This window comes from Urocampus carinirostris, chromosome 4 (assembly GCF_059441175.1).
Source record: "Urocampus carinirostris isolate Australia breed hairy pipefish chromosome 4, RoL_Ucar_1.0, whole genome shotgun sequence".
NCBI lineage: Eukaryota > Metazoa > Chordata > Actinopteri > Syngnathiformes > Syngnathidae > Urocampus > Urocampus carinirostris.
Window position 1 is genome coordinate 31627790 of NC_142352.1, and position 15039 is coordinate 31642828.

The following is a 15039-nucleotide window of genomic DNA, read 5'->3' on the forward strand; positions in this document are numbered from 1 at the left end:
TCAGAATCTCGTTTTGCAATGTCAGAAAATGATATCAATGTCAAAACCTGTGAGGTGAATACTGTGTTTGAAGTCAATCACTTAGACATGTTATCTGACTGTTTCTGCTGGAATGTGAGATTGGGGACGTGGGCGTCAGCTTCATTTGCACATCAAAGGTTTTCGTGACCAATGCACCACAGGGGGTCTGCCCCCACCCCAGGAGATCGGAACCGAGAACTAGTACACGTCTCACATCGCAAGGGCAGTCTGATTTTGGCCAGCCACAAGGCAGGAGGAATGTCCTAACAGGAAAAAGCTGGACCAAGGCCCTCGCCGGGCCTGGCCAGGTCTCAGCCCAACAGGCAGTCGACAAGCCTTGCCAGGTCGGCAGCCAAGCTTGATCAAGCTAGCTGCCAAACCTGTGGGAGAAAGCCAGCAACCTCCGAGAAGCGTCAAGCCACCAGCAGTCAACCTCTCCTTCAACAGTCTGCATCATGTGGTCCTCGTCCCAACCGGCTCTCGAGCCTTCTTTTGTACAATACACCAGCATTAAGTAATTCTTAAAAATTCCTCAATGTTCTAAAGCCGGAGATTGGGGGAGTATTTTGACCGCTGAAAGTTGCTAGCACAAAAATAAAGTTTCCTGCTATAATGCTAGTCGATTTGATATGAAATGAAATGATCTGCATTTATATAGCGATTTTCAAGTCAATGACTTCCCAAAGCGCTTTACAATGTGCTCCAGATTTCCCAATAGCGGCCTTGAATTGCAGCCATGTAAGACGCTAACCTGCTTATTTGGTGTATTAGGGGTTCAGTGTCTTACCCAAGGACACTTCGACATGTAACACGGACAAGCCGGGATTCGAACTTTGAGTAGATTGCCTCGTACAGAAAAAAACGCTTTTTCCCAAGTACCAGCAAACATAGTGTTAAATTTGAAACCGTCCTCTTGCTCTCTTGCTCCGGTTGTCTGAAACGCATTGACCTCGTGCTGGACTCAGAATGTAGGGCTCAGAATAATACTGTTCGGATTTCTATAAAATAACTTGGATTTTAGATTTATAATGCAACAATGAATGTATAATGAAGCAGTAATTGTGTGATGTTTTGCTTTATCTAGTATCAAGGTGGTTGTTGTTTCTTTTTTTGTATAATGTTATGTGTTCTTGTTGTTTAGTTTTAATTGGAAAACATGAATGAATTGTAGAGTATTTGATTTTAATCACTTTTTATAATTCAAAATGTAATTCAGTGGTTACTGATTCAGCCAGCTGGTAGTGCTCACGGTTTCCAACCCAAATTAATTCGACATAAACTAGCAATTATCATGAATAAGTAATACTCTAAACATATTTAAATTTTAGCTTGAAATTATTGATTTTTCAGTTTATTAATATAGATAATTATTGATCAGTCCAGAAGGCTAACAATAGAGACACACACAAAATAATGAACACATTTGATACCAATGAACTACATTTATTTACATGACAAGGAAAATTGGATCACACAAAATAATTGGGCGGTTGGCTGCGTGGCGGAAAAAAAACACCTCCTCAGAAAAGTCTCTCTATCCCTTTTCGTCGCATCCCTCAGCCGAGGGATAGAGAAAAAGAGAACCCCGGCTTAGTTTTGCCATGTTTCCTTGCTGGGGAAACCGTCAATGGGATTTTGTGAATTATTCAACAATGAGGCCATTCCAAAGCCAAAAGATGGGTATCAATCGATAGTACTCTGTATTTACCTGGATTGGATCAATACCAAAATTCTAGTTATTGCCCACCCCTAGTGTAAAGTGAAGCAGGGGAAAAGGTGGTCACTATACTCTCGCTAACGTCAGTATACTCAAACAAATATATAACTTTAATTTGCCATAAAGGTCATTTAAGCCATAAGACAAAAATACATAGAATTAGACAAGCAAAGTGACATTTATTTATTTTTGTGTGAAAATTGTGAAAAATACTTAATGCAATTAGAAAACCACAACAAATGAATTATATTTCAAATTATATGCTGATTTGTTAATGATATCATAGTACTCAAAACATGCCACTAAGAGACCTTGAGATGTGGACCCCCATCATTCCCCACCTGGAGAAAGAAAGTAAAAAACAATTAACAGTCTACATTATCATGTATGGCCGACAAATAAATGGATTACTCACTGCAGTATAATGCATTGATGCGCAACAAGTCATTGGAGCTCATTTGTTGTGATGTGCCAAAGTCAGTGGCACCATTTAGGGCAGTGATGGTTGGTAGGCCATTACTGGTAAAGGCGAATCTATGTAACAATGAAAGGAACATGGTTTATATCCAGTTTAGGAGTGATTTTCCACATTCCTATATGCAGTACCCACCTGCTGTAATGCATCACAGAATATAAATCATAATCTGTATTCAAATTGTTTGTTTGCACAAGAAGAAAGTTGCCTTCTCTTCCTGTATGGAGGCCAAGAGCAAAGAAAGCAAAGTTTAGCAAAGTTATTACAAATACATATGAGACATTTTCAGTGTCTTATTTCAATTCCAACAGTTTCTTTTAAACCAAAAGACCAATGTTGCTATACACAAACAAGAACAAACTAATAAATGTCAACGCACATTTTTTTTAACATTTGTTTGGGGCTTTAACACATTATGAGTTTTGGGGGAAGGGTCATTAACAATAAATCCCACACTGGTTTGTAAAATATTAAAACATTTTGTGGCAGGGGTCTTCAACAAAGTGCCTGCAGGCACTAGGTAAACCCCTAAGAGCACCTGAGTAGCACTTGGACTCGATCTGAAAATATTTAACCAGTGATGAGTCAAAGTAATTTTTTAGGAAAATTGATTTCTAAATGGCTTGAGAAATCATTGACATGATCAGTGTCTTTAAAAACATTGTTTTAGTCTTTGGGTGCCCGAAGCATAAATGCTTTATGGACGTTTTAATTTGTTGTTTTAGTAAATTATTGTTTTAACATGCTTTGTGTGTGATTTCTGTTAAAAATGTAGTGCTTTTAAAATAATATTTGACACGGACAACAAATTTATTCGTACTCACCTTATCAATTTAAAACTTTTACTGACACTGACAGGGAAAGCACGCCTCCTAGTGACACTTTTCACTGTGTGCCCAACACTATCACCCACTGTCTGAGTTTGAGGGCTTTGTTAATAAAATGTGATTAGCGAACCTTGGTTTTGTTTTGTTTTTACCCTTTTTCTGTTGTACACTTTTTTGTATTTTTTTTGGTGCCCTCCTGGGCACTTGATGCTCTACGCCAGGGGTCAGCAACCTTTTCGGTGTGGAGTGCCACTTTTAAATGTCCTTGTAAATCAGTGCGCCACACCAAGATTAATGACTCGCAGAGCTGTCATTTTACACCAGTCCAAATATACAATATGGATATACATTTAAATCGTATAATTCAGTGTTTTTCAACTCTTTTTGAACCAAGGTACACTTTTATTTATAAAACAGTTCCGAGGCACACCGTCCGTTCAAAATGTTTGAAAATGAGGTTATGTCAAATGTTTCACTATACTAACTCATAAGTAGATAATTAGTATATAAAAAGAAGTAAATAATACTTAAAATAAAAAAGAATAATGTGCTTTATTTATCTTTTTATTTATTTACAGTGCAATGTCAAACTGCTTTGTTAAACAAATTATCAAAATGTACTGTGCTACCCCAAGAGCTGATAATTAGTACATAAAAATTATATAGAAATCTACTGTCACCTACTGATATGGATGACTGTTACTGTTCCTCGGCTGAAGATTGCAAAAATACTGAATAATGGCCTGATTTTTTGGAAAGATAAAATTGGTCAAATTCCAGCAGCGCACAAGACAAGGTCTCACGGCACACTATAGGGTGCCCCAGTACACTGGTTGAAAAACACCATTCATCAATGAAATCTTATTGCAGAAAATATCAAAACTTGAAATAACAGCAGCAAAGCTGAAGGCACGCGCGCGCACACGCACGCGCTCTCACACGCACGTGCGCGCACACACGGCCACACACGCTTCTTTGAAATATTTGCCATCAGTAAATGGTTTTCTGTGCTCTGCTATGCAGTGAGCAATGTGATAACTTATGTTTTAGCAATGAAAAAGGTTTTCAGGGTCCGTGTTTGTTTGCCGTACCTTGACACAGCGCGTTTTAATGTCTACGCCTTGAATTCATGTTTCGCCTCATAAAGACGTTTAACACTTGATATGCGGGGTACAACGCTCTTGAGGCATAATGCACAAAACAGCACGGTCATTTTTTGCACAAAGCCTCATTCGTCTATCCACGTTGGCCGAAAAGAACAAGATGTTTTCGCTCGAGGGACCCCCATGATTCGTTCATTTATTGCGCGTGTGCGTTTCGTTGGCTGGGTTAAAACACAGATCTCTCCTCTGCGAGGTGCTGCGCAAACACACAATGACACACGAAGCAGGGGCGCTAACGTAAACACGGCGCAAAACTGAAATTGTCTAAATTTCAGGTAAAAATGTGCATTTTTAAAATATAATCATTATTATTTTGCCGTGCGCTCGCGTGCCACTGGTTAACCCCTCGTGTGCCACTGCTGGCATGCGTGTCATGGGTTGCCAACCCCTGCTCAACGCATGCGCGTTATGGGCGGTTGCGAGGCTACGGCTCTGTTTTAAGCTTACCTCTAATAATGAAAAAATGGTAATAACATTGTAACAAAACAAGTTGCTATTTTAGAAATACTCTTCTAATTGTTAGCCATCTGCGCTATTCAGTAACAAAAATGTAGCTCTCAGGTTCAAAATGTTGGTGACCTCTGTTTTAGGGCCGTGAGTTGTTTTGTAATGAAACACGTACATGATTTTTCCATTTTTTTTGTGTGTGTGTTTTTTTCAGGTAAGAGTATAGGCGCTTGCGAGTCGTAAACTTGTCCACTCTTTACCCAAATAAGTAATTTTGACCCAACTGAAGATTGTATGGTGAGCTTTCTAGTACTCTCTAGTAGTGAAGTATCTCATGTTGGTTGACTGACCTGGAATGATGTTCTCAAAATTAATAGTGACATGATTATCTCTGTCGGATCGGACTTGCTCATGATGGAATCCAAGTGCATGGATAATCTCATGTTGTATGATATATTTTCTCATACAACCATTTCTCTGCAAGGAGATGAGCTGCTGACCACCAATTTTGCCAAGGTAAGACCAACACCTGGCAAACAAACACAAATATTGGCACAAATAGATGAACATGAATTTCTGACTACAAGAAAATCATAAACCATTAAATTCTAAACCAAACATGTCCTGTCCACAATCCATCTTTTAAAAGTGTTTCTCAACTGGTCTGACTTGAGGATCCACTGTCCTACCTTAATTACAAGCTTGAACCAAATCAAGTAAAACATTTCCGCTTTTTCATTGTATTGAATAAAAGGCCGCTTATACCATTAAAAACAAAAGGACCAGAAAAAAACAAATCATTGCTCAATTAGCTTCATTTGAATTTGTATCATAAGTGGTGTCTCTGTCCTTCAGTTCTGTCCGCCTAAATGAACAGCACCCATGCAGCAATGATCTATTATCTCTGGTTGATTACTTGGTGAATTTTTGGATATTGAGGGGGGTTCTGGTCCCGAATAACGACAATAAACAGATAATTGTATCATGCTTAAAAAGTGTAAACACTTACCTCTGTGGTGTGAAATGGCAACCTTCAACTCACATTTGCAGCGCATCATCACTATCTTCTGTAAAGTGTGCCATTGACCCTTAACTATTTTTTTTCTTAGACAAGTCAAGTCTTGTTTATTTATTCAGCCCTTCATCAGAAACGGAATAAAGAGCTGCACAGACCACTATTGCACCTAGCAAACCTACATGAGGGCAAGGAAAAACTCAAAAACCTCAGCATGAGGGGAATAAGGAAAACTTAAAAATGCTTGAGAAGCCTTAGCATTATTCTGCCACGGATCTGCGACCCACATTTGGGTCTCAACCCACCAGTTGGAAACCGTGTTCTAAAAACCCTTCTAAGTATCAGGGGTGTATGAAAGTCAAACTTTTTGTTTGAGGAATTCAATGTCGGAAACAGTAGCTAAAACAAAACAACTTGGCAGGTGTCATAATTTTTTTTGAAGGGAACTAGTCAAGGTGGCGCTAACCACATGGAGTTTGGCATTGACGCCTGTGGCTGCAGAATGCCAGCAGCGCTACACCCCACATACCTGAAGATTCTATGAGGTGTTTATGTCACATTTATACAGATCATATGCCCATTCAAAATAGCGACTACCACAGAGTTAAATAGCGATTACAAAGAAGAGCACATATCTACTACTGTGCTGATATAAAACAGAAATGAGGGCTGTATTGCATAAACAGTGAGCCCTATATTTCTGGACTTCATCGGGCAACCATAATGTGGAGAATAGTCCCAGATTGCAACACAGGTGTAAAAAGTTTTTTTTTTTGTGCTGTTGTCAATAGTGGTTGCCATGAAACTCCAGCGACCTGGCAATGACTCAGATGATACAGAAAGAGAGCTTTTGATAGATAGATTGCAATGGTGTTCAATTTGGATGTATAAATTGAGGGGATGATTTGTCCGTGAAAAAGTTTAAATATCATGAGTATGTGGTAAGTATTGAATAAAATACTATCAAACCTCCCGTTCTGCTCTTATTATGTATTATATGACTAATGTTGGCAAAAACAACAAGTGATTTATTATCTAGAAGGGCGTCATAAATCTTTTCAGATGTCACCTCAGCGTTTTGTATTTGAAAAGGGCAGTTCGCCGTTATCCTCTGTTTCCCACACAATTGAGGAATTTAGAAACCTAGCGCCAAAATATAAAACATGTTTGATACTCTGCACCATTCGTGCCCTGCCGTTTTCCCGCAAAAAGTGCCCTCACACATGTGACACCAAAAACAAAATGACGATCGCCAGTGGCGCAGCAACCAGTTGGCGTCAGGTGTGCGCGGGGATTAAAGAAGATGAAGGGATCTTTAAACATGACTTACCCGGAGCCGGAAAAGAAGGTTATGTAGTCACTGTCACTTCTTTTCCTTTTCACAAATTTAACGCAGGTATTGTCCTCAATCTCGCCCATGGCTGTTTCGATCAAACTCCTTTCGCTGCGACCTGCAATGCCACACAATGTGTTAAGCTGATTGAAATCGTATCAAATACATCATATAAGTAGATATCAACCTAGAGCAGGGGTCGGGAACCTTTTTGACTCAAAGAGCCATAAAAGCAAAATATATTAATTTTGTTTTGGGAAAGAGCCACACCATGTATTATGAGACAAATTTATTAAATTGCTAAACCCGCGCCCAAGACAAAGCTTAGTCTTCAGCACATTTATTTTTGATGATTTGATAAAAATTATGAAAAGAGAATAATGCCAGGGCCCGTGTCCCCAAATCAACAAACATAGTACTTTAAACTTGTCTCTTTCTTGCAATTACTCAAGATCGGTTAAACTCATTTTGACCCTTTTTTCATACATTTTGGTTCCAAAACCAGATGCAAGCAGTTATTTTGTAAAAACGTCACAACATTCTGCAAACAGGAAGCCTAATGTGCTTATCTTTGGCACAGACGGTGAAGGGCGAGAGATGGGAGGGAGTGCTTGCACCTTTTGCATAGCTCCACCCATCCCTCCCACTCACCCGATCAAACAACTTTTAAGGTCTCTTCCGGTGTTTTGGCCTATTTACAGTTTTTTTCTGTGGATTCATCATAAGGTATCGGAACACTGAACACAGTTAGCTTTTATATAAAGGATTCTTTAGCGTTGTTCAGCCAAAATTAGTTTTTTTTGTTTTTTTTTTGGGTGTGACACCTTGACAGTAAATTGTACTGAAAAACGTGCCCTATATATTCTGCAAAGTACTGCTTTGTAATTCAGCTTTGGTTTGGCTTTGCGTGTATCTGAACAGGATTAATGGCTCACGTTTCACGCCTTCCTTCAGCAATGGAAAATCAGATGGAGCTGTAATCTACAAATACGATCTTAATTTAAAATTGTGGGTTCAGACCAGCTGCAGATAGAACTTTTTTTGTAATTGTCTCTGGGCTTCCAGATAAAGTAAATTTTAATGCGTGCTATTAGGAAAATGTGCAAGCGTTAATTTTGACAACACTAGTAACAGAACACCAAATATTGAATCATGGGCTGTTGTCACGATTTTGGAAAAACTGTCTGCATTATTTCTTAATATGTGCTATAATGGCAACTACAGTATCAGTGGTGTTTGTACAAAACTTTGTGAACAAACATTGTTTAATGAGGATTCCTTAGCTACATACAGCCAGACTGGGGTCTTATAGTGGGGCACCGTGACTTAAATGCAGTTAGGATTGTGCCCTATATATACCGTAGCGTACCACTTATCCTTCCGTGTTGTCTTGGCATTGTATGCACCAAAATCAACTTTGCATTTATTTAAACTGGTGTTACATAAGGAATCTTTCATGAGTTAGATTCTATCTCTGAGCCATAGGTTCCCATCCCCTGCTTTATAGTCAACCCTGCCTTCAGAAAATTAATGTTGAGTAAAAATTACTTACTGAGACCCTGTGTGTTAAAAGGTATAGTGATTTGGTTTCCTTTTTTAGGCCACAAACAGCTGCCAATTGTGCAAGGGACGGCATTCCTCACGATACCGTCGTCGTCTTCTGGGATCACGTCAACCATGATGTCGCCGTGTGTCAGGTGAGAAGCTGTACATTGAGAGATTGTGAATATTTGACCATTTTTGATAAAGCATCTCCGTGACCCGAGTGAGGATAAGCGGCGCAGAAAATGGTTTGCCGGATGATGCGGCAGGGGTAAACCAGTGAAAGCTGTCGGGCCCTGCTGTTGAACAGAAGAGTGTGTTGTGTCACCCTGACCCGAGTGACATGGCCGATATCTTGTGTTCCGTTTCATATGGAGGGACGATAGCATGACCAATTTGGGTGCTGAGGTGCTTAACTTGTTTGGGTGTTTGGGCATTTGGGTTGGCCATGGTCCCAAAAATTTTGTTTGTGTTTTTTGCTACTTTTGCCCTTTTTATATTTTTGTATTTTTGTATGTGTTTGTCTTGCTGTCGATCACCCCTCTCGAAGGATATGACCTGGGTAGATAGATACATACCTGTCAACCTGTACGTTTTTGCCGTACAAAGTACGTTTGATATGCATTTTAAGACGTGTAAGACGTACAAGAAAATTCGTACGGAAAAACGCAAAGTTGTCAATTATGGGTACCATCCGGTATACAACGACTATCACGAAACGGCAAATCAATCAAGTCAAACAAGTTCGCCGCGGTAGTCTCTATCTCGGTATCGTTTTTTTTCGTTGCAAACGAAGCGAGTGGTTTGATGTAGTGAAAGAAAGTGCGTCTCTTTTTAGAGAACCGGCTTTTGCTGCTCAACTCATTAAAGAGAGCCGGCTCTCAAACGGCTCACTTGCTTTGATGCATTATATTATGAATTATTATGTTGTATAAAGAAGTTAAGAAAAAAAGGAAGAATAAAAGCAGAAAATGAAAAAAGACAAGTTTGTGGGTATCCCTTTAATCAGTATATTACCAACAATAATTTAAAGAAAATGAATTAATAATTTGAATAAGAACATGTATTAATCTACTTAATTAAATTTGCATGTATTTTTTCCTTCTACAGTGAACGTCCAAGCTACTTAATTTTTGAACCTTTTTTATAATAAACCGTATTCATGTCGAGAAACTCAGTATCTCACAAAAAATGTTAATTAACAATATGTATGATATAACAAAACACATATACAATATAACGTGTTAAACTACATAAATAAACACGTTTGAAAAAAGAAATATGCTGTAAGATTAGTTTGTATTTTGTAAGGGAAAATCAGTGTTCATTTTACCTATGAAAAGTGATGGGTCCCAGGGACTCGCATGCTCAAAATTCTATGGGTCCCAACAGAGATGTATGGGTCCCCAAAATGTTGTGTTATTGAGGTTGAAATTGTAAATCGGCGACAAATATATAATATAAATCTATATATTCATTCAGTTTTAATTCACAGTTTATTGGTAATACAAATCAGTTATCACTTCAAGATTTTTCAGTTCACAACAATATTGTACATTATACAAAATAATATTGCTGAAATAATCCTATTCATCTATATTTTCATTCAGTTTTAATCATCACAGTTAATTGGTAATACGAAACAGTTATCACTTCAGATTTTTCAGTTCACAATATTGTACATTATACAAAATAATATTGCTGAAATATGAATCTATATTCTCATTCAGTTTTAATCATCACGGTTAATTGGTAATACAAAGCAAGTTATCACTTCAGATTTTTCACTTCATATAATCTTCGTGGTTTGCTGTCCCACCACAGTTGCAATGCCTTCTCAAGGTCCAATCCATTATCATCCTCCACATAGCGTAACCAGGAATATAATTTAGTCCATTTTGGCAGAAAAGTCCTTTTCTTGCTTGGAGTATTATTTTGTTTATTTTCTTTCGTCGAATCGTTCGCTTCAAAACACGTGTTTTCCTAGTCTCCGCGATCTTCCGAAGAATTTCTCCGCCGTTTTTTCGTGCCGGAATTATTGCCGTTGTTATCACTTTCTGCATTATGTTTCGACTTATTACTAACACTGAAGAGATTACCAATTTTGTGTTGACTTTCACCTTCCCTCGACGACAACCACCACAACAATGACGTAATCTCGAAGCAACGAGATCTCCTTGGCCGAGAACAACAAAAAGTCGAACCGCGAGACCAAAACAACAATGGCGGATCTGCCTGACGAAAACTTTGGAGTGCGGTAAATCTTTGTTTTAAAAAAAAGTAATTGGTTAATAATGACAATTTTGTGTCAAAAAAGTTGCGTCCTGGGGACCCACGTTGATTTGACACTATGCGTCCCCAGGAAAAATGATGCGTCTAGGACGCAGGGACGCGGGCAAACGAGAACACTGGAAAATACGACAGTTTGTAAGGGCATGGAGCCGTGGAGGTTGACAGGCATGAATATGGATAGGTAGATAGGTCTGATATTCATGTATTAATAATATAATATATTTTCAACTTACTTGAGCTGTCAGGTGCATCATGTAGATCAGAAGTTTTAAATATTTCTGAAAAAGTCAAACCACATATTTTAATACAATGTCATTTCATCCCATTGCTTGACTGGCTAGCCGATTCATTGGACATCAACGCCATTCAATATTGTTTTAACAATAACAAGGATCCCCAGAATAAAACAATAATGAGATATGGGCTTCCATTATCCCTGAGCAATGCTACAAGATATCTTCCTCAATGCAATGATGCATGGGGGCAGTTATTGTTGCGAAAAGTCTTTCAAGTATCAAATACTCAGGTACACGGGTTGGTACACCTTTTTCATGGCCAAATTTAAGCACTTTTTAAGGACTTTCGAAGACAATTATTCAATTCCTCCAATGTGATTACATGTGTTATGCAGAGCCATAAATATGACTACAATCTGGATATGTGATTTTTAATCCATTTTTCAAGACAGATTATTTTTACATCTTGGGTATAACACGAATATAATTGTTTACTAGACATTTTTTTCAGATGTTAGGTAAAAATAACTCTAATATGTAGTTTACATTTTCGGTTGCAGGAAGTTCTTCCCAACACAATTTACCACTGGGTAACACCTCCTTAATTTTTTGCATGGCCCATAATAAATGTCTATAATCGATACCTAATCCTTGCACTAAGATATACTACATATATACTTCATAGTGCCCTGTTTTGCTGTAGTATGCGCCAGTCCTTTTGGGCGTGACATGTGAGGGGCTTCATAGGACAATGCCGTATAAGCTAATACCACCTGCAGTTAATTACATGGGAAGAAGAAATCCAATGGGAAAGCGGGGCCACCAGAGAACAGTATCAAAGTCATTTGTAAGCACACTTGTGGAGAAATATGGCAACAATTTCAAGCATGCACAAACACTGCGCCCACAATTCAAACACTTTTCAATTCTTGAAAAAGCATTATTGAAATTCAAGCATTTTCAAGGATTTCAAGCACCCGTACAAACCCTGAAGTACAGACAACAAAGTAGAATATAATGATTGATCGATATTAATGTATTATTTTCTTTTGGAAGGGGTGAAAACAAAAACTCCTGTTACTTAAGTTGTGGACCGTAAATCTATGGTATTTTAAACAAATTTATAGAAATTAGTACAGAACAGAATATAAAGAAGGCTGATTCTACAATTTTAAACTTTTACTTTTCAATTGAAAACATAATTACAATTTCATTTATTCAATGGGAACAAACTTTGAGAAATGTGATTACTGTATTTACTGCTATTTAACTGATTCACAGTCCCCCCCCAAAAAAATCGCAATAAGAAAGATAAGGGAGTACTTAACAATCCTTCACTATGAATTAGGGGTGGGCAGAGCAATCTAAATATCTATTTCACCGATAATAAGCAAGTACTTGGATTGGATGATACTATTGTACTTCATTCCTTCACCAATTACCTCAAAACGTCACAGCCCTTATCTACTCAGACCCTAAAATAATTGACGCACAGGCAGACACAAGCAGAAAAGAAGCGGGGTGACTTTTTAGCCAATCAGAATGCAGAAAACGATGCACAATGAAAATCCACAAAGTAGCAAAACCGCAATAACTAAACCGTGCTACAGCATGGGATTAATATAGAGTACTTTTTCATGGATTGAAAAGTTCTTTTCACATTAACATTTTTTTTTTTGCGTTTTTTGTTTTCAAATAATTTCCACATGACGGCAACAGAATATCATCTGGAAAAAATAAAAGTGGATTGCGTCCTGGGATAATTTCCACCCCTTTTTAAAATCAATAATGCAATATTATTATATTATAATTTGACAGTACAAAAGTTATTTGTGAAAGAAAAAATACCGTACTTTAACTTGTGTAAAAATGCTTGAGCCTGTAAGTAGGGTTTGTTCTTTGGTTTCTAAGTACAATACAGTATTTAATAAATAAATACTACATATCCTTTGCACATATTTTGACTACACCTGCGAAAACCAAAAGATTTCGGCAGTCTAATTTTCGTGATATGATCATTGATGATATGCTTTTTTTCCTATTTTTAGAACCTGTCCTTAAAATGTGTGGATATCTAAACAAAGACAATCAGGCACAGAGACACCTTTTTCCCCAGGGCCATCGCCATCATAAACAAGCGCACACAACTGTGAAAACATATATTGCGACTTATTTTGCTATTTTGTTGCTGCTTAATGTTATTGCACTTCTTTTCATTGCATTATTGGTAAGATGCACCATTCTTTTTCATTGCTCTATGACTGTGTTATAACTTGGGCCAGTATCCAAGCACTATGTTGTAAAGATTCTATGATATATTCAGAGTTTTTCGTCGTTTTTTTCTCTTTGGCGTATTTATTACGTTTAACTTGTCTAATCTCGTTGTATACAAAGTTACACAATAATGATAAAAATGACACTAAAGATAATTCCATTCAATTACCGTTTTCAACACTCAAAGTACCCAATGGGCTCCACATGATATGGGATATATTGACTTAATACATCTTGGGTTAATGCAATAGCCTTCTGACAAGTTTTCTCTACTTAAAAACTAATTGTTGCGATTTTTATCTATGGTATTTTAATGGTATAATAGAACAAAAAATATTTCCAAATTAAAATGAAAAACACTTACTTGAAAAGAATGGTGAATTTGCGTTTTCAAGTGCCTCAGAAACTGAAAACGAAACAAAAACAAAATAAATAAAAGACAGCAATCACAAAGATGCATTGTGACTTTTCTAATATGTTGGATTAGAACAGGGGTGTCAGACAGGTGGCCCGCGGGCCAAATCAGGCCCGCTAAGGGATTGAATCCGGCCCGCGAAAAAACCCTCGGAGAAGCGCAAGAGAAAAACAGGCTGCAGGTTGAAATATATCCACTTGCCAAAGCCAGGTGCCTCTCACAAATGCTGTACTTGTATTTCTTTCTTTCTTCTCTCACTCTCTCTCTCTCTCTCTCTTTCTCTCTCTTCCTCCCTTTTTTTCTCTCTCTCTCTCTCTCTCTCTCTCTCTTTCACTCTCTCTGTCTCTCTTTTTCTCTTTCTTTTTTCCTCTTTGTCTCTTTCTGTGTCTTTTTACCTTCTTTTGCTCTCTCTTCCTTTTTCCTTTTCTCTCTCTTCTCTCTATTTCTCTTTGGATTTTGTTCTTTCTCTTTCTTTCTTTCCCCCTCTCCAACTATTTCACTTTTTAACATTTTTGTTTCTCTATCTATTTTTCTCACTCTCCCTTTCTGCCTTTCTCTCTTTCTTTGTCACATCCTCTCTAATTTTCTCTCCCTCTCTTTCCATTATTTTTTTCTCTCTTTTTTTCTTTCTCTCTAATCTACTACTCCGGCCCCAGAGAAAATGTTTGTTCTATCTTGTGGCCCCCGAGTTAAAATGAGTTTGACACCCCCGTATTAGAATATTTGAATGCTATATTTTAAAATGATTTTTCTCACTTGTAGTTGATTTGTCTTTTTCCTTTACTGGAACCTTAAATGGAAATACATCATTTACAATCAAAATATTGTGCATTTTGAGTATGTCTCTTTCACAAAAGTACATGTACGCAGAGAGCTTACCAGAAAAACTCCTGATAAAGAGACAAGAAGAACTGTTAGGGTAATTGGTGTCATTGTGTTGCTGTTCCCTGAAAAAGATAAATGAAGTAAGTCAATGAAATTGAAGCAAAAAAATAAAATAAAAGAAATAGAATACAAATTCAGCAAGAGGAAGATAGAAACTGTAGTAAACAGGCATACTGTATTATTTCCTACCTCTGTTATCAAGAAAGGTTTAGTGACGTTGTGATTCAGACACCTTTTAAAGGCTACTCAATGGGTGTGACTGAGGTGTGACTACTACATTTCTATCATTATCTGAATGACAAGGTGTTATTTCATTTCTGAGTACAATCCAAATTGCAACTTAATGTAATATGTTTTTGTCACTAAAGAGCCTGAGGTTTATGGTATGCACAACCTT

The 15039-nt window shown here is 37.6% G+C and overlaps 1 protein-coding gene across 1 annotated transcript; it reads right to left on the bottom strand.

The window, feature by feature from the left end:
* Positions 1-1443: 1443 nt before the first annotated feature.
* LOC148367317 (hatching enzyme 1.2-like) lies at positions 1444-14700 on the bottom strand. Its single transcript, XM_088333241.1, has 10 exons — positions 14637-14700; positions 14514-14547; positions 13707-13748; positions 11066-11110; positions 8551-8703; positions 6996-7116; positions 5001-5179; positions 2349-2430; positions 2154-2272; positions 1444-2079 (listed from the first exon to the last, which is right to left on the bottom strand). Exons 1-10 carry the CDS (start codon positions 14688-14690, stop codon positions 2069-2071), a joined length of 840 nt encoding a protein of 279 aa, XP_088189367.1. The 5' UTR covers positions 14691-14700; the 3' UTR covers positions 1444-2068.
* Positions 14701-15039: the final 339 nt, after the last annotated feature.

Bases quoted from the DNA above. Each gene is read 5' to 3' on its own strand.
- LOC148367317 (XM_088333241.1), bottom strand. From the start codon at position 14,690: ATGACACCAATTACCCTAACAGTTCTTCTTGTCTCTTTATCAGGAGTT. The intron at 11,111-13,706 runs GTAAGTGTTTTT...TGACTTTTTCAG, and splicing joins AAATTCACCATTCTTTTCAA to AAATATTTAAAACTTCTGAT. The intron at 2,431-5,000 runs GTCAGTCAACCA...GCCTCCATACAG, and splicing joins TTTTGAGAACATCATTCCAG to GAAGAGAAGGCAACTTTCTT.